The following is a 22,828-nucleotide window of genomic DNA, read 5'->3' as shown; positions in this document are numbered from 1 at the left end:
GTTCCAACCATTTGGAATCTTTTCAAATATAACCTACTCAGAGCTAATTCAAAGAAAGGTTTAAGCAGCAAACAAACAGTTCTAGATCAATACTGGCCTCTTACCTTGTCTGCATCATTTCACAAACGATTGGGAGACAGAACAAAAACATGAGGCCCCCAATAAAACTGGCTTACTTAATATGTTTTAACATCTTTCTTGAGAAGTGTATCTGCAAATCGGAACAGTAAGTCATATTTTTCCTAAAATTATACAATCATATATTTAAGTTGTTGCTCTAGCAACACCCAAGACTGAAATCAGATCTCTGTTGTATGTCAGCATTAGCTTATTGTAATCAATGTGAAACCTCACTTTAAACAATAAAAGGTGAAAAACATTACCTGCTGTAAAAAATGGGATCTCACAGTAGATTTTTAATACATATAAAAAACGGATCTCACAGTAGATTTTTTAATACATATAAAAAACATTTTTTTATTGGGTAACAGAATAATAATACAATGTTTGTATCTCCATCTATTAAATGTGGATATACAAACATTGTAGCTTCATGATTACTACCTAAAATACTACGAGTAGAATAGCACGTTGTTAATAGTTGAGATGTTATGACAACCAAAAGTTGGAAATAAACAGAAAATGGTACGTTCTTTGCTGAAGTGTTTATTCTGAATAATTATGTAGTAATTGTTACTACTGTTACATATCAAAAGTATTTGCATATGTTGAGAATTTTTCTTAACACTATTGCAGAATAAAAGAAAACACAATTCTGAATTCTGCCAAAATTCTGACTCTGTGTCAGAACAATAATATATATATATATACAGTGGGTATCAGTGGGTATAGAAAAGAATCATTCCACTTTAAAATAATCACATTTTGTTGCTTTGCAGCCTGAAATGAAGACAGACACAGTTTATGTTTTATCCAGCTGTATTTACTATAATATCCAAGTGAAAGATAAACATCAACATGTCAGGGAAACAAAAAACAGAATCACTGAGTTGGAAAATGGATCACCCCTTGTGTCAGTATTTTGTTGAACCACCTTATGCATTTATTACATTTTGCATTAAATACAGGGATATGTCTCTAGTAACTTTGCACATGCAATATTTGCCCACTCTTCTTTGCAGAACTGCTCAAGTTCAGTTAATTTTGATGGTGACTGTTTGTGGACTACAGTCTTCAAGTCATTCCACAGATTTTCAATGGGGTTTCAGTCTGAGCTTTGACTAGGACATGCAAGGACATTCACCTTTTTCTCCTTCAGCCTCTGTGTGCTTAGTTTTGCTGTGTGCTTTGGGTCATTGTCATGTTGGAAGGTAAACCTTCTTCCCATTGACAACTTTCTGGCAGAGGGCAGCAGATTTTCCTCAAGAATTAGACATTATTTTGCCCCATCCATTTTTTTCTTCTATCCTGACAAGTGCTCCAGTCCCTGCTGCAGAGAAACACCCCCATAACAGGATATTACCACCTCCATGCTTTACAGTAGGAATGCTGTTATTTGGATGGTGAGTTGTATTGGATTTCCACCAGACATATTGTTTGGGGTTGAGGTCAAATAATAAAATTTTAGTCTCATCTGACCTCAGAATCTTCAAGGTACATTTTGGCAAAGCTCAATCGTGAATGCATGTGGCCTTTCTTGAGGAGTGGCTTTTTTCCACACAAGCCACATTTGTGGAGAATTTGTGATATTGTTGTCACATGCACACAATGACCACTCTTTGTCATAAATTCCTGCAGCTGCTTCAGAGTTGCTGTAGGTCTCTTGGGAGCCTCTCTGACCGGATTTTTCCTGCTCTTTCATCCAGTTTGGAGCGACGCCCTGATCCAGGGAGGATCTGTGTTTTACCAAACACCTTCCACTTCTTAATAATAGACATCACTGTGCTTCTAGGCATTGATAAAGCCTTTGAATTTTTTTTGGTATCCATCTCCTGACTTGTGCCTGTCCACAAATTTATCTCTGATCTTTTGACAGTGCTTTGCCACCCATAGTTGATTGTTTGCTTCAGATGCATTACCAAGGACTGAAATGTTCAAGGAAAACTCTTTTCATGCTGAGCTAATCAAAATGACCACAGCTGATCACAGTTGAAAGTCAAATAGCTTTGTGTGTCATTGAGAAGGTGATTAGCTACAACTGATCGAGTTTACAAGGCATTTGTAACAAGGGGGGCGATCCTTGTTTTCAGCTCAGTGATTCTGTTTTTTGTTTTTTGTTTTCTGACATGGTGTTATATATATATATATATATATATATATATATATATATATATATATATATATATATATATATATAAACTCAGTTTTTGTGATAGTGTTATATATATATATATATATATATATATATATATATATATATATATATATATATATATATATATAAACTCAGAATTATGAGAAAAAAAGTCTTGTTTATATAATGTAAATCAGACTTTTTCTCAGAATTGCAAGAATCAAAATCCATGTTGCAATTAGCTTATATTATATCATATCATATCACATTACATCACATATATCATATTATATTATACAATAAATGACTGCAGCTGTTACTCACTTCACACACAGTGACCAGGTTTTGTCCATCACTGTATCTACACAGGAACATGTGGACACAGTGCAGAACTTAACAAGTCACAGTGGGGTAAGAGGTTATTTGTTGACATTTATTGACTGGCATTCTGTCAGAGGATGATTGTGAAAATCAAATTTGCTAAAAGATGTGATATCAACTGTAGATTCTGAGTTAAGTCAAGTAAGAATGATTTTACAAATAGCTTTTACTTAATATTTGCTGTTCATTGATTTGATTTATTGAACTGACCCTCAGGCGGGGTCCTGTGAGTTTCAGCTAACATGTAAACTCATGTTCTGTGCTTTTTCAGACAGTATTGTGGCAGCCTGCTTCACCCAGTTACATTACAACAAACTCTGAGGTTCACCTTTACATTCAGTCAACAAGTGTTGAGTTTGTCGCTGAACTCCTACACAAATATGGCATTACTTATAGGTAAGCAGAGCTGGTTAATTTGGTGGAATGAAGACAACCTTTAACCTTCCTGTTGTGTTTTGTTACAGCTTTTGTGATGGGGTTATATTGACACCCCCACCCCTTTGATCCCCATTGTTTTCTATGCATTTTGCCAAAAATCAACACTGTATTTGGTCCCACTTTATATTAAGTGGCCCTAATACCTGTGTACTTACATAGTAACTAGATGTGTATGTAGTATGTAACCACAGTGTAAGTACACATTGGTGCATAGTATCTAGAGCTGTAATATTTCTGTAACTACACATATGTAACAACCCTCCGAATGGTTTGTGCAAGTACAAATTTGTAACAGGACATATATAACTACATTTTGTAACAACAATATGTATAAGAGTAATTGAAACAATTTGATCGAGGGGATGGAAATGGGTAGGTTTAGGGATATGTAAAGTGGGAGGAGTTGGATCTCAAGTTGGTGGAGTTGGTGCACCACTGTAATACCAGTGTACTTGCATGGTAACTCCTCAGGAACTGTCCACTTAATATAAAGTGTAACATTCTGGACACCAACCACAATTTATATGTAAAGCCTAACTTACTGGCCACTGCTGTGTAACATCAGAGTAATTACATGGTAAATCCATAGGAATTGTTTACTTAATATAAAGTGTAACACTTTCTTTACCAAAACGTGCTGTTAGACCTGTTACACATTTGTACTTTCATTACCAAAAAGTGTTGTTACCAATGTCCTGTTACACATTTGTATTTACGCATACCATTCAGTAGGTTGTTACATATGTGTAGTTACAGAAATATTACAGCTGTAGATACTATGTACCAATGTGTACTTACACTGGGGTTACATACTACGTACACATCTAGTTACTATGTAAGTACACAGGTATTAGGGCCACTTAATATAAAGTGGGACCCTGTATTTACATTTATATTTACTAATTTTACTATCTAAAAGATGTCTGTATATGTTGAAAAGCAACTCCTTGATTCATAAGACTCAAATCGTGCTTTTGATATTTTTGAAGAGTGCTTTTGGAAAACACACTAGCACTAATTGAGATGCAGACCAGAAATGATACGTCGGATCCCCGGAGGCGTGTTCTATGAGAGATATCATTCTTTAGAAGATGTAAGCTGACAAAAATTAGAAAATTCACCTCAACTTTTGGATTTCCTTTTAAAATCATACACAATTTGACCAAACCTTTGTCTCAGATCTATTACTGGTTAAACAGGACCAACCAAGAACATTCAGGCATGGTGAAAGTATTTCTTATTGGCTCATCCACTGAAAAACGGCCACTCTATATTCTGAAGGTGCACTCGTTGTATTAAGGTTGATTTATATACTAGAGATCTGAGCATTGCTTGACTGTGTTTTTCAGAACACATTACAGACACATTCACAGTTAAAATGTGTCTGTTTGTCTGTCTTAATGTTGCAGCTGTCAGGCAGGAGGGATGAGGTGAACAGGGCATGTGGATGGACTGTGGTATTCATGCGCGGGAGTGGATCGCTCCAGCCCTTTGCATGTGGTTTGTCAATTATGTAAGTATGTTTAATGTATGTGTGTTTAATTGTTGATTGTATATGTGAAGCACCACGACAGTCTGCCCCAAGGAGATTAATAAAGCTCTAACCTCCTGACTACCAGCTATGGAGTTTTGTCCTCTGTAGAGGACATTATGTTTTAGCGATTTCTCTGAGACATTAACCAGTACATTGTGCCCTATTTTGTGTGTGTTTGCATAATAAAGCATTTAAAAGTTAATGACCAAATGTATCTTTATAAAAGTTCACTTTGTTGTTGTTGCAGATGAAATATAACTGTCAGGATTGGACTGTCTTTGTGTTTTGCTCCCCATGTGCTCCCCATGACCCAGTTTCTCCCTCATGTGCCCTTATTTGGTCGTTCCTGTTCCTGTCATCGTTGTCTCTTAATTAGTGATTCTTTTCACCTGTGTTCCACCCAATTCCCTCGTTATCCTGTGTATTTAAAGTCCCCATGAAATCAAAATTAAAGTTTTTTGGGTGTTAGTATCAATATGTTAGTCTTAAGGTTATCTATAAGGCAGTGTGCTCCAAAACAGTGACAAAATTCACATTTATAAGATATAAGCATTCAAAGCTTGCAGTTTGTCACTTCCGCCAAAACAGCTCAACGATTTTTTTTGACATCACATCGTACTTCATCTTCTCATCAAATCTTCTGACCAATCAAATGCTCTCTAGAATCCGAAGCACCCGCCCCCTGCACTATAAATAGACGCTGAAGCTGCGGCTAAGATCGGTCGCTTGTTCACAGTGTAGTATTTCCTGTACAGTTAATGGCACTTAGTGCACAATGTAGGTGATAGGGAACGATTCAGACAGTGTAAATATGCTCGGTATTGGACTGAGAGTTTCATATTGAATCTAGGGGGTAATCTATTAGACTGTGGCTGTCAAATATGGCTTTACAGAGCTCAACGGCTCTGGCCCGAGCAGATATAAACTAAACGCTATTGGCTATTTTAAAAGGGGGCGGGGCTGCTCGATATGTCCCACCCTTCTTGTTTCAGTTGAAATTATGTCACCACATAGAATAATGCTGCGTGTTTCAAGGCACTTCAGGTGACCTTTAAGCCCCAGTCTGTTTGGTCTGTGTTTGTCGGGTCTACTTGTTGGATTACGTGTGTTTACCCCTGTTCCTGTTGTGGATTTACCCCTATGATTCTCTCATTAAATACCGTTTATGATATTTATGTCTCCATAGTTCCTTACATCAGCGAACATCAGTGACAGGAGACCCGACCAACAAACTGTTTAACTATGTGTCTCCCCTCTGTTTGTTTTCCGTCTTCCATTCAGCGTTTTTTGTTTCCGTAGTGTTTCCTTCCCCATGGATTACATCGCTGTCAAGTTTACCTCCCTCGCCTGCAAGAATCTTTCCCTCTTAGAGTATGCTGTTCTAACTGCGTTCAGAAAAGGAAAATAAGTGACAATCATGGCTCTTTATAGGAACATAAGGGACAGAATAAGGGACACTCAAAATATTTGTACTGTAGTCTGTCATTTCAGTGGCTGTAGTTAAGTATGTGCATAAAAGGGTTTTCAGACACATACACATTTGTTTTGCTTAACCTATTTATGTACAATTTTAATTGTCATACAAAAAAAAATGGTGCACACATTATACCAAATTGTACCACTGCATTTGTGACTGCAGTGGTGTAGTAACGTAAATACACCATAAACCTTTTTTTTTTTGTTAAGAAGTTAGATACTGTTCCTCCTAGTTGCCGGATCACTGAGGTGTGTGCTCCTCCTGCATGCATTCCAGCTCCTGTACAGCCAAAGACCCGGATTACCCCGCTCATCATATCCTTCAAACTATTCCCTCACCATCACATCCTCTGAACCCTACCCCAGTACTCTCTGTGACCCAATAAACCTATTTGATTTATACTAACCTGTTGCGTCAGACCTCTTCCGTTACAGAGATACTGTATATACATCATAAAATTTTAAAGCATAACAACTGAATGTCTATGAAACTGTTACGGGACAGAAGAGTCAAGATCCAAATGCAAATGCAAATAAGGGTTTATTTAGAAACCACAATAGACGGAGACAGGATGTGATCACAATCATGAGTCTCGGTCGAGATCAGGACACCTCCCGAGCAGAGTTCTCCACTCAGCGCCGACGTACCCAAGTCGAGGGCTGAAGACCCGCAAACTGGCTAGAAGTGAACTGGAACAAGAGAACTGACAAAGTAACCAACAAACACACATTGAACATAGAGCCCTTATAAAGGTCTGATAGAGCGCCAGCTGCCACTACTAATGAATGACGTACACACACATGACAAGACGCAAAAGGACTGCACGGACCCATGAACCATGACAGTACCCCTCCCCCTAGGAATGCCTCCTGGCATTCCCAGGAAGACTTACCTGATGATTAAATTCCTCGATAAGAGAGTGGTCCAGTATGTCCCTAGCAGGCACCCAACTTCTCCCCTCTGGACCGTAACCTTCCCAGTCCACCAAGTACTGAAATCCTCGTCCCCTCCGCCTTGAGTCCAGAATACGTTTTACAGAATAAGCTGGTTCCCCATCTACGAGACGCGGTGGGGGAGGAACCGGGACAGGAGAATTAATGGCTGAATGAAAAACAGGCTTAATCTTGGATACATGAAACGCCGGATTAATTCTCCTGTACGCTGGAGGAAGTTTGAGGCGGACTGCCTAATAATCTTGGTGACAGTAAATGGGCCAATGAATTTGGGAGCAAGTTTATTACTGACGGATTGGAGAGGAATATTCTTGGTTGAAAGCCACACTTTTTGACCAATGACATAAACGGGAGGCTTCGACCGGTGGCGATCGGCCTGAACCTTGGTGCACGCCCCCACCTGGAGGAGGGTCAACCTGGCCTTGCTCCAGGTGCGTCGGCACCTCTGGACGAGTGCGTGGGCAGAGGGAACCGCGACTTCGGATTCCATACTGGGAAAAAGTGGTGGCTGGTACCCCAAGCTACACTCAAAAGGAGATAGACCCGTAGATGAGACTGGTAACGAGTTATGTGCGTACTCAACCCATGAGAGTTGCTGGCTCCACGAGGAGGGGTTCTGAGAAGCCAAACATTCGTTCTAAATCTTGATTGGCCCTCTCCGTCTGACCATTACTCTGGGGATGAAACCCAGAAGAAAGACTAACCATCGCCCCCAACAATCTACAAAACTCTCTCCAAAATTTGGATACAAACTGAGGCCCCCTGTCAGAGACCATGTCTACCGGGAGGCCATGTAAACGAAAAACAAGGTCTATGAGAGCAACTGCTGTTTCTCTGGCTGAGGGTAATTTAGGCAGAGGAATGAAATGAGTTGCCTTCGAGAACTGGTCCACCACTGTCAAAACCACCATGTTCCCCTGGGAAGGGGGAAGACCCGAGACAAAATCTAACGAAACATGGGACCAGGGTCTCGAAGGAACCAACAGCGGCTGAAGTAGCCCAGCGGGGGGTCGATTGGAATATTTAGAAACAGCACAGACTGAGCAGGCCAAAACAAATAAACGAATGTCCTGAGCAATACCCACCGAGCCCACCGGGCCTGCCCAGAGTTCAATCTTTTGGCGGACTTGATGTATTCAAGATTCTTGTGATCGGTCCATACGACAAAAGGAACCCCCCGGACCCTCCAACCAATGATGCCATTCCTCCAAGGCCAACATGACTGCCAACAACTCTCTGTTACCAATATCATAATTGCGTTCGGCGGAGGACAAGCGGTGAGCAAAATACGCGCAGGGATGTACCTTGCCGTCCGTGGGGGAACACTGGGATAGTACCCCACCAACCCCCACCTCTGACGCGTCAACCTCCACCACAAACTGCCGGGAAGGATCAAGGGCTACGAGGATGGGAGCTGAAATGAAGCAGCTTCTCAGTTTGGAAAATGACTAGACCACCTGAATGCAGTCTTGGTGGAGGTTAAGGCCGTCAAAGGGGCAGCTAGCTGGCTGAAATTGCGAATAAATCGCCGGTAGAAATTGGCAAAGCCCAGAAACCTCTGCAGGGCCTTGCGGGAATCTGGGGTTGGCCAATTCACCACAGCCTGAACTTTCTCGGAATCCATGCGCACCCCCTTGGCCGAGATGATGTATCCCAAAAAAGGAACAGACTGTGCATGGAAAGCACATTTCTCCGCCTTGATGAAAAGCCCATTCTCTAACAGCCTCTGAAGCACTCGTCTGACGCGCTGAACATGTTCCTGGAGAGAACGAGAAAATATCAGTATGTCATCCAGGTAAACATAAATGAACTGATCTAGCATATCTCTCAGAACATCGTTAACGAGTGCTTGGAAAACCGCGGGAGCGTTGGAAAGGCCAAAGGGAAGAACAAGATATTCAAAGTGCCCCCTGGGGTATTAAAAGCGGTTTTCCATTCATCCCCCTCTCTCATTATCACCAAATGATAATCGTTGCGGAAATCTAATTTCGTGAAAAATGACACCCCCTGCAGACGCTCGAAAGCCGACGACATCAACGGTAAAGGATAAGTATTCTTCACCGTGATGTTGTTCAAGCCCCGATAGTCAATACAGGGACGAAGAGAGCCGTCCTTCGTCTTCACGAAAAAGAACCCCGCACCGGCCGGAGATGAAGAGGGGCGGATGATCTTGGCTGCTGAAGAATCAGAAATATATTTCTCCATGGCCTCCCTCTCCGGAGTGGAAAGTGAATATAATTTGCCCTTAGGCGGAGACGTACCTGGTAATAAGTCTATTGCACAGTCATAGGGACGATGAGGAGGTAGAGAAGCAGCCCGAGACTTACTGAACACTCCCTTGAGGTCAAGGTACTCACGTGGCACGTTATCAGGAGGGGTGATCCTCCTGAAACACAGAACAGAAGAAGGGAGAATACGCAGACAACAAACAGGTAGCATGACAATATTCACTCCAGCCCAGGACAGCATTGCCTCCCCAATTAATATGAGGATTATGGAGGACCAGCCAGGGATGACCCAGAACCAACGGAGCAGTGGGAGTGTCGGTGAGGAGAAAGTGAATGTCCTTAGTGTGTTGACCCGAAGTGATGAGTCTTAGTGGTGCAGTGGTGTGAGTGACGGAGGGTAAGGACTGGCCATTGAGCGCAAGCACAGAGATGGGCTGTGAAAGCTCCACCATGGGTATCTGGAGGGTCAGAGCAAAACCAATGTCTAAAAAATTCCCCTCCGCTCCCGAGTCCACTAAAGCCTCACAGTCATGATTAAAGGACTGTATTACCAGCCTCACTGAAAGATGAGTGCTCGAACAAGAAGATTTGTGTCTAGTCACTCCACCCATCAGTAACCTCTTACCTACTGGCGGGTGTTGGCTTTTACTGGACACTGTGCTGCGATGTGTTCGGTGGCGCCACATTATAAGCATAGTCCCTCTCTTTTGCGTCTCAGCTTCTCCTGTAGCAAGATTTGGGACCTTCCCACCTGCATGGGCTCGGGCTTGGAAGAGAGAACACAGCTTTACTAGTAACTGATGACAAATTACTCTGTGAGGAGAACGGCGGGTCTCTGAGTCGTTGTTGAGCCTGTCTCCGCAATCGGGTGTCCACCCGAATGGCTAGAGCTATGAGTTCGTCCACACCAGTAGGTAACTCAGATGAATCTATCTCATCTTTAACTGAATCAGAAAGCCCAAACAGAAACATATCCCACTGTGCCTCTGCATTCCACCCACACTCTGCAGCCAATGTGTGAAACTCGATCGAATAGTCTGTGACCGTGCTCTGTCCTTGGCACAACTCGGCGAGAAGTCGTGCTGCCTCTCTGCCCGAAGCGGCATGATCAAACACTCTCCGTAGCTACCCGGAAAATGCCTGAAATGAAGAGCAACAAGGGAGTCTCTGTTCCCACATGGTGGTTCCCCAGCTAGCCGCTCGTCCTGAGAGTAACGTTATCACAAACGCCACTTTAGCCTCCGCAGTGGGGAACGATGACGGTTGGAGGGAAATGCACAGAGAACATTTGGCCAGAAAAGAACGACATAACTGGGGTTCCCCGGAATAGAAGTTGGAGGTGGTAGCCGAGGTTCACTGGTGCGGACAATCGGGCCCACCGGAAGAGGTGGATGGGGCACGGCTGGTTGCTGATCTGAAGCCGTCTCTGCCTTCAGATGCTGGATCTGGGTGGTAAGCTCAGAAACCTGAGCAACCAGGGTCTGGACGGCACACCCCATGGCCATAATTTGATCCTCCTGATGCTCCATGCGAATGTTTGTGTTAGACAAAAAGTCTCTGAGTTCTGCCGCACTCGCTGGATCCATGTTAGGTCGGTTCGTTCTGTTACGGGAGAGAAAAGTCAAGATCCAAGTGCAAGTGCAAATAAGGGTTTATTTAGAAACCGCAATAGACGGAGACAGGATGTGATCACAATCATGAGTCTCGTCGAGATCAGGACACCTCCCGAGCAGAGTGCTCCACTCAGCGCCAGCATACCCAAGTCGAGGGCTGAAGACTCGCAAACTGGCTGGATGTGAACTGGAACAAGAGAACTGACAAAGTGACAGGACATGAGATAACGAACCGACAAACACACATTGAACATAGAGCCCTTATAAAGGCAGCGCTAATGAGTTGCAGCTGGCGCGCTCTGATAGAGCACCAGCTGCCACTACTAATGAATGACGTGCACACACATGACAAGACGCAAAAGGATCGCACGGACCCATGAACCGTGACAGAAACGTCAGTAAAGCATTTTTAAACAACGTCACTTCAAAGTGTAACTAAAATGTTGTTGCAACCATGTATGAATTAATGAAAATGCATATTATTTTTCAATTAAAAGGAACTTAGGGAATTAGTATGGGCTACTTTTGGTGCTTAAGACTTTGTTGGTGATTTTGTGTTTCAATGAGGTCTAAGGTTAAGAACATGCCAGAAGTTATTTAAATGTAAAATGTTTTTATTTTTCTCTTAATTTAGCATTAGCTTATAGAGGAGAGTGGGGTAAGATGAGCCACTTATGTGGTACTCAAGATAAGGGAAAATTTAGCCAGAAGTACAATGAAAGTATCTAAAATAATTTCAGGATGATTCCTATCATTTTAAATAATCAAAATGTATCAATGACAAAGGGTTCTAAAAATATGGCTTCTTATGAAAAAGAAAGTGTTCCTGTGGCTCAATCTGCCCCAGGTTAGGGGTAAGTTGATCCGAGTCCGTGGGTAAGATGCACCATCTGGATGTAAACTGTCCATCTACAAACCCGATTCCAAAAAAGTTGGGACACTGTACAGATTGTGAATAAAAACAGAATGCAATGATGTGGAAGTTTCAAATTTCAATATTTTATTCAGAATACAACATAGATGACATATCAAATGTTTAAACTGAGAAAATGTATAATTTTAAGGGAAAAATAAGTTGATTTTAAATTTCAAAGCAAGGCTAACAAACTCTTTCACAGAACAGATTTCAACATTAAAACAAAAGAACATTTATTGACCATTCCAAGGAGATTGTCAATTTTGGGGCAAGTTATTAAGAATAATGGTCAAAAGAGATGCACAGCGTGACTGTCATATGGAAACATGTGATAGTGATCACAAGCTCTTCGGACTGACTTCTCCCCCCACCTCACGACAAAGAACAGACTTTCGGAAATTCCTTACAGACCTCTTAATCTCTGGTCTTCATACATTCACAGAATGGCACGGAAACTGCCTTTCCATGCACCTAAATGACACTAAAAGGACCTGAGCAACTAATCATATCACTATATATATCTCCATATTATGTATGTAACCTACATGTGACTTATCAGGTCTTAATCATTTATTGTGAATGTATTTTGAATAACTATTGAATAGTTTAAGAATTGCTATTCATGTTTAGTATGTGTGTGTTTGAATCTTCATGCTTGAAACATTTATTCTAATCACTTCGTTGTCAAATGTATCATATTCTTATTATAAGAAATCATGTCCAAAATGTATACTCTACCAGAGCGGGAAAAACGCGGATCATGTGAATAATGAGATAACAGTTGATTTATGAATGGGGAGGAGGAATATACAAAACCCCCCGAGCAACGACGACATCTAATTGGTCAAAGCACCATTTGGGGTGTGTTAAACAGCCCAGGTTAAATACTAGAAACACCATCAAACTTGGCTTTTTTTTTGTCTGATACTATATTGTGAATAAAATATAAGTTTATGAGATTTGTAAATTAATCCATTCCTTTTTTACTCACAATTTGTACAGTGTCCCAACTTTTTTGGAATTAGGTTTGTAACTGAATCTGATTCAAACCCATGTGACATTTTGAAGATAATTTACCTCTTTTAAAAACTAATTTAATAATCAAATAAAATTTTACAAACAGTCACATTTCTTGTCTTAAAGCTAACTTAAACAACATAAAACCAACCAAATCTTTAATTTCAATCTGTAATTGTTTGCATTTATGAAAAAAATGTTGAACATCAAACTTGTAACCTTCCCAAAAACGAACTAAACAGAGAGCATGTTGAGTAAAATGAAATAAAAACTGAATTAGAATGAAGGAATAAATGTAACAGAAACTAATTAACATTTTAGTCAAAAGATTCTTGGCATGGTAGCTTTTCTGCAATGTCGAAGAGGCCATTAGGTACTACATGTGGAAAAATATATATGATTAATGTGATGAAAAGCATCGTCTGGTTCTTATCAGAGAAGGATTTGGTGCACTTGTATACTGTCCCTATCAAATAAACTACATAAAATATGTATTTATATGACAAACTAAACCATCACATTAAAATACCAGATTATACTTCAGAGATTTTCCTTAACTTCAGTGTTTGATGATAGGGTGAGTAAAAATGCTGGCTCAATTTACCCCACAGCATTTGGCTCACTTTGCCCTATAGCTGCCATTTTGTAAAAAACTAGCTAGCTTGCCAAATCAGGCTAATATTTAGCTAAATGATTTGCATGGTATTATATGTTGCTATATCACCTATATGCATTATGAATATTTTTTTAGACCTGGATAAATTTGCTTTGATGTAACAGCCATAAAATTTGAAAGTTTTTAAAGTAAATGGGTGCTTTCCACTCATCCCACGTGTTTCTCCTTTTCACAGTCTGGCAGAAATTATGAATGGTTCCAAAATACAAGGTCACATGACAGCAAAAGTGTACAGTTGCCAAGATACAGGGGGTGGGTCAACTTACCTACTAGCTCAACTTACCCCACTCTCCCCTAATCAGGGCCGGAGTGGGACTCATTTTCAGCCCTGGAGTTTCATGCCTTAGACCACTTATTTATTTATTTATTTTTTTACTGGCCTTTTCAGTGCCGCCTTTGCGCTTTCTATTATCCATTTTTCATCTATATACTAGCATATCTCCAACAGCTGAGGTTTTTTTTTTGTTTTGTTTTTTTAAACAAGGTGAGTCAAAAGATAATTACGTCATCATTAGGGTTGCCAATTAACTTCAGAAATAGAAAATAAGGGACAATTGTGATTCTTTATCTTTTATTCTTTAAGAAAATAGTGTTTATTCTTGTATTCTTGTAGAAAATAAGTGTTTGTTCTTTAAGAAAATAAGGGACAGAATAAGGGATGCTCCAAGTATTTGTACTGTACCATAATGTATGTCTGCCTGCAGTCAAATAGTTCTCAGAAATAATCACAATTGTTTTGCTTAACCTATTTATGTGCAATTATTCTAAAAAGAATTGTAATGTCATACAAAAAATGTAATCGACCTGAGTAAATTGTACCAATATAGAATTGTGACTTCACAAGTGTTGTAATTAGGAGGTGAAAATACTGTGAAATTACAAATGGCATGAAATTTGAAAGCGTAACAACTGAAGGTCTATGAAACGTCAGTCAATAAAGCATTTTAAACAATGTCATTTAAAGTTTTGAACTAAAAAAATTATTGCAACCATATAGCCTTTGAATGAATGAAAATGCATATTTTTCAATTAAAGAAAACTTAGAGAGTGTGGGCTGCTTCTGGTGCTTGAATTTGTAGCCTACTTCAACAACGAATGCGGCTTTACGTAGCTCAACGGCTCTAGCCCAAGCTGTGATATAAACTAACACTATTGGCTATTTTAAAAAGGGGCGGGGCTGCTTGATATGTCCCGCCCTGTCTTCCTGTTTCAGTTAAAATAACGTCAACACATAGAGTAACGCTGCGTGTTTCTAAGCATTTCAGGGGACCTTTAACTGCATTACAATGAAAGACGTCTTCCCTCAGGTAGATTGAATGTTGGGCTCATGATCAATACGTTGTTTGCATTTGCCCAAACTGAATCAAAACGCGGACGGTGAAGGGAACTGCCGTCAGCGCGAGACCCGCTCGCTGTGAAGCGGGAGCCGGCAGAGGATTCCGCTTGGTCTTAAAGCCTTCCTCAAACGGTTACTTCACAAATAAAACAATGATTTGAGCAAAAAGAATGATTAATTATCAATTGAGAATTTGTTATTGATATGGTCTGGTGAAAATAATAATATGGGATGCGAGAAAATTATAAATAAAAAGAGTGGGGCTGCTATGAGTGCAGGCAGTCTAGGGTCAGCATCACTGATCTATATATAATGTCTATTATAGATCAGTGGACAGCATCCATATTTCAACCCCAGTGGCATGACAACACCGCGGCCCTCGCGGCCAAAAAATGGACCGGCCCGCCGGGAATCCTCCCGGTGCTCCCGATTAGCCAATCTGGGCCTGGTGTATATAACGTTCCCTTTCATGGGAACTTCGAACTGCGTCCTCTAGGGGTCGCTATGGGGAACGCCTCGTCGTGACCCGTGTCTGAAGCATACATTGAAAAAACACCAACTCGTTGGCCGGCGACAGCCATGACGTCACTACCGGTGCGACTACAGTATAAAGCGGTGCCGGGAGCTACACATCATTCTCTTCTTCGTCTTCATTGACTGTTCTGTTTGAAGCGTGCATTTTCAAGGAAAAAGTAAGAGCTATCTATTAATATTATGGCGAGCACTAGTAGAGCATTTAGAAGGTGTGTGCATCCGTGGCAGCGCTATTTGACACCAGATGACACACACGATCTATGTGTTGTTTGTTTGGGCGAGGAGCACGCACGCGATGTCCTCGAGGGGGCAATCTGCGTGCATTGCGAGTTTTTTCCAATGAAAAAACTCCGTTCTCGTTGGTCTCTCTTTTCAAGTAAAGAGGGGCAGCCATCTCTCCTCTCACTTGAGAAGGTTGAGTTCTCTGTTTCTCCAGAGCGCCTGGATCCAGCAGCATCAGGTGAATTAGGCCATTCCTCTGCCTCCCTGATGCGCTGAGTGTTTGGATAGATTGCAGTATGCTTACCCCTCTGATTTTACAATCATGCTGCAGGTCGAGCCCCCTCTTGTTGAGAGCTGGGTTTGTGCTCCCTCAGCCAAGGTAAACTACTCCTAGCGTTCCAGCATTGGAACGTGCTGTAGGTCGAGCCGCCTTCTCGACTGAAAATTAGGTGTGTTGCTCCCACAGCTAAGTAAACTATTGCTAGCTGTTCCAGCTTTGGAACATGCTGCAGGTCGAGCCCCGTCTCGGATTGAGAACTGAGTGTGTTGCTCCCTCAGCTGAATAACTGCTAGCTGTTCCACCATGGGAACATGCTGTAGGTTGAGCTCCCTCTCCATTGAGAGCTGGATGTTGCTCTCCCAGCTACAGATTTACTGCTAGCCACTCCAGCATTATAGCCGTAGATATAGCGTCTGGGGATACGCTATTTTTATCTATGGGCTGCTCTTTCAGGGTGCCACGAGAACCCCTAGAACGGTATTCAAGTGTGTGCACGTTATGCTTTGCCCACTTTTCTAAAATCCACATAGCTGGTAAGTGTGCACGTTATGCTTTGTCCACTTTTCTAAAATCTTAAGGTTCCCAAGAGCACAGTGGCCTCCATTCCTTAAATGGAAGACGTTTGGGATGACCAGAACCCTTCCTAGAGCTGGCTGTCCGGCCAAACTGAGCTATCGGGGGGGAAGAGCCTTGGTGAGAGAGGTAAAGAAGAACCCAAAGATCACTGTGGCTGAGCTCCAGAGATGCAGTTGGGAGATGGGAGAAAGTTGTAGAAAGTCAACCATCACTGCAGCCCTCCACCAGTCGGGGCTTTATGGCAGAGTGGCCCGACGGAAGCCTCTCCTCAGTGCAAGACACATGAAAGCCTGCATGGAGTTTGCTAAAAAACACCTGAATAAGATTCTCTGGTCTGATGAGACCAAGATATAACTTTTTGGCCTTAATTCTAAGCGGTATGTGTGGAGAAAACCAGGCACTGCTCATCACCTGTCCAGTACAGTCCCAACAGTGAAGCATGGTGGTGGCAGCATCATGCTGTGGGGGTGTTTTTCAGCTGCAGGGACAGGACGACTGGTTGCAATTGAGGGAAAGATGAATGCGGCCAAGTACAGGGATATCCTGGACGAAAACCTTCTCCAGAGTGTTCAGGACCTCAGACTGGGCCGAAGGTTTACCTTCCAACAAGCCAATGACCCTAAGCACACAGCTAAAATAATGAAGGAGTGGCTTCACAACAACTCTGTGACTGTTCTTGAATGGCCCAGCCAGAGCCCTGACTTAAACCCAATTGAGCATCTCTGGAGAGACCTAAAAATGGCTGTCCACCAACGTTTACCATCCAACCTGACAGAACTGGAGAGGATCTGCAAGGAGGAATGGCAGAGGATCCCCAAATCCAGGTGTGACAAACTTGTTGCATCTTTCCCAAAAAGACTCATGGCTGTATTAGATCAAAAGGGTGCTTCTACTAAATACTGAGCAAAGGGTCTGAATACTTAGGACCATGTGATATTTCAGTTTATCTTTTTTAATAAATCTGCAAAAATGTCAACAATTCTGTGTTTTTCTGTCAATATGGGGTGCTGTGTGTACATTAATGAGGAAAAAAAATTTACTTAAATGATTTTAGCAAATGGCTGCAATATAACAAAGAGTGAAAAATTTAAGGGGGTCTGAATACTTTCCGTACCCACTGTATATATAATACCTTGCTACGTGTACTTAGGCTAACCAAGACTTGTCATTTGCACTTACATATTGTTGCTCTTTTGTTAGTTTTGATTGCTATTGTCCTCATTTGTAAGTCGCTTTGGATAAAAGCGTCTGCTAAATGACTAAATGTAAATGTTTAATGTTTTGGCTTGAATAAAAATGTGATGTTACTGCATGAAACACGGTTTTAGATGAACATTTTTTTGTGTACGTCCATAAAGTAATTTCTGCAAAGCCAATGTTTCTTTCTCTCTTTACAAACAGTAGTCTAATTAAAACTAGGCTGTAAAGTTATTTGTTGATCCTGACATTGGGACAACTCCATTGTAAATACATGCAGTTTAGGATGATGTGTTTCTGCATTTCTGAAGACAATTATTTATTAATGTGTTTATTTATTTATTTTATTGTTTAATTTTCCCCACCATTTATGCTTTAATGCCTGATATGAAATATCATTATATTATTATTATTATTATTAATGGAAGAGCTTATTGAACCTTTAGACAAACAAGAAATTAAAAACAATATGGAGACCAGACCTCCAAAACAGGTCAATGTATTTTTTTTGTTATCAGGCAGAAACAATAGAGCATGTTTTAATAAAATGTAAAAAAAAAAATTGAAAAAGAAAGGTTAAAACTTATTAAGGAAGTAAGAAACATGGGTGTTGAATCATTTAATTTGTCAAGCCTTTTGAAAGAGCATGCAGAACAAGGTAAAATATATGGTGATATTGTTAAATACATGAAAGAAATAGGATTAATCAGGAGAATTTAGGATTTATTTTGTGGTTTATTTATTTATATATATATTAGTTGCTTATTAGTACTTCACACTCCAGTCCAGTTGGTGGCGGTAAATGCACCAGAAGTTGGTTTGCCATCCGCCATAAAACGTTATTAGAAGAAGAAGAAGAAGACCTCCAGTTTCCCATAATCCTCCTCTCCTCAGTGCTTCGGGAAGCTGTATGTGTGCGGAGTTTACGCTCTCTCGCAAGCACCATGACGGCGGCTAAGAGGAAGACCGCTTTGCAAGATTTTTGCATGTGATTAGGAGGTTCTCTCCAACAGTCTGTGAAACTGGACTTGACGCATCTTTCATTTTCGGGTAAAGCGCTTGATTGTATTTGTTTACGGCTTCTTCAGCAGCAGTTTCAGCGGTGTCGTTATGGAGGCTTGTGTTATCAGTGTAGGCCGCGCGGCTCTTGCACGGCTCTTACCGCGTCTCTCTTCTAATGAATGACAGCCTGAAACACGCTAATGATTAGAATTCTCCTTTTTTTGGGTGAAATCTCGCATTCCGTGCTAGTAGCTGTAACTGTGATACTGTTAATGCACGTTATAGAGAGAGGCAGGCCGTCGCATTTGTACAAATGTGAATAATGTAATGCTTGTGCTAATGTTTACAATGTTCGGGGATAGCATTTTTTTTCCAGACGTGGAAAAGTCACGGAAATGTAATAAATTGGTAAACATCATGGGAATTTGTGTGGTGGTAGTAAATTGGTCTGCATGGAGGATCGGAAAGCATAATCATCCATTGGGCTGCTTATAAATATCAAGCTGTTTTTGAGACTTTGGTACACAAATAAGTAGAATATCATTGTGTATTTTTTTTTAATTGTAGGTATTGGTACCTGATATAAATCTTCCTCTCTTTATAGTAGTTTTAAAAATACATTTGCAGTGATAATAAATGGCTGAAAATGTCATGGACGTTCATTGGTCAGGTGACAAGTGTGGGAACCCACTCAATGAAAAACATAAAATACATAATCAGTATTTTATGCTGTAGGCTGAGGCCGAGACCGAGTCCAAGATCATATTGTCTGATGGAATTGTATATACCCTAAAAATGCAATGTAAGTCACCAAAGCATCTGCCAAATGCAAAAATGTAAATGTCTTGCTCTTGGTCGAGACAGAGTCCAAGACCATATTTTCTTGGTCTTGTCATGGAACTTGTGGAATTGGTCTTTACTTAAACTCAAAGCTCCTTTGGTCTCAGTCTGGACTGAGTGGGCTTGACTACAACACTGCATACAACTTCATCATGCTGGCGCCTTTGATTTGCTGTTTTTTTGACACAGCCCTGCAGAATGTCCAAAATCAGGCGGAAGGTTACAGTGGAGAATTCGAAGACCATATCGGACAGCAGCAGTAGCACGACCACCCCCTCCCGCAGGCCCAGCGTGTTTGAGAGACTCGGACCCAGCACGGCCAGTAATGCAGCAGAGGTAGGGATACTGGTCACCCACAGTGGTGCTTTGAAAGCCTAGTGAGCTGCCTAACTAGACCGTATTACCCGTACATAGGTAGTAGCTCACTTTCATTTTGTCAAAGTGCTTTTGTAAAGTGTATAAGTGCAAAAGAATGACCCCCATTTGCCTCCCCTGCAGACTCATTGTAGAAACTGGTTAAAGACTGGGAACTGCAGTTACGGTAACACGTGTCGATACACACATGGAACCCCATCACGAGGAAAAGGCTTCTCTGGAACATTCAACAGGTGCGATTATAGTGAAGAGATGCTGTTTTATAAGTGTACCTGCTCCAATACCTGGCTGAGTGCTTGACTTTCGACATGTATTTTTGCTGTGCAGGTCAGCTGAGAGGCACACTGGGGATCTCCGGGAGAGGATGAAGAATAAGAGACAGGATGTAGATGGTGACACTCAGAAAAGAGATACAGACGAGCCCACTTCACCCATAACCAGAGTACGACGCTCTTACAGCTTGGAGCTAAAGTTTCATTACTGAGTTTTGCATTTGGTGATTGATGTCTTTGACTTTGTTTTTCTCGTTAGCAGCGAGATTCATCCCGAGGCAGACGCAGAGAGAAAGAGGATATTAAAATCACAAAGGAACGCACTCCAGCTAGTGAGGAAGAGACCGCAGATTGGGAAGCCAGTCGTGAAGGTGAAAGATTCTCAGAAGTACCTGCAAAATTGATGTATATGATTAGAAGTCATTTAAAGGAATAGGTCACCCAAAAATTCAAATTCTGTCATTAATAACTCACCCTAATATCGTTCCAAATCCAGAATGTTGTTAATCTTCAAAGCACAAATTAAGTCTTCCTTTTCAATGAAACCTGTGAGATTTCTGTCCCTCCATTGAAAGTTCATTCCACTAAAACTTAAAAAGTTAATCCAAGTGTAATTAATACAAGTCTTCTGAGAATACATGATCACTTTATATGAACAAATTACATTTAGTTTTTAAATTTGGAACTACATGAAGGTGAGTAAATGATGACCGAATTGTCATTTTTGGGTGAACTACCCTTTGAACTTGTTTTTAAAAGCAAACAAGGATGATTGATGTTTGGGTTTTGAATGCAGTACAGTCTTTCCTCTCTCTTTCCTATTTTCCTACTCCGAATCTCTGAATGCTGTGCCATCTTTTTCTCTCTCTTTCCTATGTTGTCTCCCTGTCAGTTTTAGTCCAGCAGTTTTATATGTGCCATTGATTTTACTAGATTCCGATAACGGTGATTACGAGTTATCTCTTGAGATGAAGAGACAGAAGATTCAGCGAGAGCTGATGAAGCTGGAACAGGAGAACATGGACAAACGAGAAGAGATTGTCATCAAGAAAGAGGTATATTGCATAAAATTACATTAGTTTTTGCTGCATAAACTCCAAATATTGAAAAAGTGAATGTCAGTTATCCTAAATTTATCAATACAGAGAGTAATGGCACGTATATTCTCAACAGGACCCAGTCCCTAAGACCAGGACGAGTAATTCTTCAAAGGATAGGGTAGGTTATTTTAGCAAAGACATACGAAAGTGAACAGTAATTGAGATTTTAGGTATTATATAGCCTTTCAGTACAGACTGTTATCTCTGGGTGGTCTCTATTTTGGTGTGGTCTTGATCTGTTTTAGGCTTCCCCTGAGCGCAGTAGTTCTAAGGGGTCACCCTCGTCGCGTAAATCCAGCTCACCCAAACATAGAGCAGGAAAGGGTGGGAACTCCAGCAAGAAAGAGAAGAAGTCCTCCACTTCCTCAGTCATCTCCTCTCCAGTGTCTGACCAGACCAGGGCAGAGGAGACAGACAGCAGGTTGGAAAATGATCAGCATTTAGTTTGAACATGTGTTTATCAATTTAAATACTTGACTACTGTTTAATTTTTTGACCAGGTCATCTAAGAGTGGCCATGGCAAAAGAAAAGGGCCACGAACGCCCAGTCCTCCACCACCTGTCCCTGTGGAGAACCCAGTGACTGGGAAGAAGCACAAAAATAAACACAAGAACAAGGAGAAATGTGAAGACAAACTTAAAGAAGGCAAAGAACGAGGACGAGATACGGAGAAACACAAAGAGAAAAAGGAAAAACGCAGGTATAGTCACCTTCAAAAGAAATCCACAAAACTTCAAGTATCATTAACTAGTGTAATTTGGTACAAATTTTGTACTATTGCAAAAATGTGACTATTCCAGTCTTTCTAGTTTATTTGGTACCCGCTAAGAGACGGCTGCTTTGAAATGTTCCTTTGCATATTTATGTTTGCGCTGAAGTGACGTAAGTTTCTATTTACAATGTGCTTTTGCAGGGTTGAGAATTTTGGCCAATCTGAGATTGAGAGAGATTGTGCTCCACTACTTTTTGCTATGGTACTGAAATTGGTACAGAGACTACTGGTGCCAACTACTGAGATTTTGGAATCGTGACCGCACTAATAGATTGTCATAATGTATAATATTTGCTAATATTGGTGGTGCTGGCCTAGGTACTTTTGATCATCCCTGTTTTATTGGTCTATGTGAAAACAAATAATAAAACAACATAATAATCTTTAACCTTTCCTTCATTGCAGGGATCGGTCAGATAGTTCCCATAAAGCCAAACGCTCAATAACATCAGCGGAACGTTCTGGAAGTCTTTCCCCACCCTCCAGGGAAGTGTCACCCCCAGCCAGAAGGAGGTCATCCTCCCCTAAATCCACTTCCCAAAAACAGTCCTCGCAGCAGAGGTGAGAAGAGCTGCACTTAAATAATTATATGTTAATCCAGTATCTCACAGATTAGGGCAGTGTCACATTTGACATATCTTTGAGATATCCATGAGTTTTGAAATAATTTTATGAGTTAAAGGGCCAAATCATCAGTCAAATCCTTTTTTTAATAAATCATTCAATTCTAAAACTTAGTGTGTGTGCGTGTATATATGTGTATATATGTGTATGTGAATATATATATATATATATATATACATATATATATATATATTTATATATATAAAACCC

General features: G+C 40.8%; 1 protein-coding gene and 1 pseudogene across 3 annotated transcripts in view; both read left to right on the top strand.

Annotated features, from left to right (window-relative positions):
- Positions 1-141: 141 nt before the first annotated feature.
- On the top strand, positions 142-5,847 carry LOC107556693 (carboxypeptidase B2-like; annotated as a pseudogene).
- A 12,665-nt stretch (positions 5,848-18,512) lies between these two features.
- Positions 18,513-22,828, top strand: part of LOC107556716 (zinc finger CCCH domain-containing protein 13-like) — a 35,541-nt gene continuing 31,225 nt past the window's right edge. For 2 of the 3 annotated variants that reach the window (XM_016239902.1, XM_016239900.1), the window contains exons 1-10: positions 18,513-18,682; positions 19,664-19,810; positions 19,973-20,082; positions 20,177-20,291; positions 20,381-20,492; positions 21,055-21,176; positions 21,295-21,339; positions 21,467-21,642; positions 21,722-21,922; positions 22,400-22,555. In XM_016239902.1, the coding sequence (XP_016095388.1) occupies positions 19,673-19,810; positions 19,973-20,082; positions 20,177-20,291; positions 20,381-20,492; positions 21,055-21,176; positions 21,295-21,339; positions 21,467-21,642; positions 21,722-21,922; positions 22,400-22,555 (1,175 nt within the window). In that variant the 5' untranslated portion in view covers positions 18,513-18,682; positions 19,664-19,672. The remainder of the gene's footprint in view (positions 18,683-19,663; positions 19,811-19,972; positions 20,083-20,176; positions 20,292-20,380; positions 20,493-21,054; positions 21,177-21,294; positions 21,340-21,466; positions 21,643-21,721; positions 21,923-22,399; positions 22,556-22,828) is intronic. The other variant, XM_016239901.1, reaches the window with a different exon arrangement.

This window comes from Sinocyclocheilus grahami, unplaced genomic scaffold, assembly GCF_001515645.1.
Source record: "Sinocyclocheilus grahami isolate Dianchi unplaced genomic scaffold, SAMN03320097.WGS_v1.1 scaffold576.1, whole genome shotgun sequence".
NCBI lineage: Eukaryota > Metazoa > Chordata > Actinopteri > Cypriniformes > Cyprinidae > Sinocyclocheilus > Sinocyclocheilus grahami.
The sequence above is the reverse complement of the archived record's forward strand: the minus strand, read 5'-3'. Positions and strand labels throughout refer to the sequence as shown.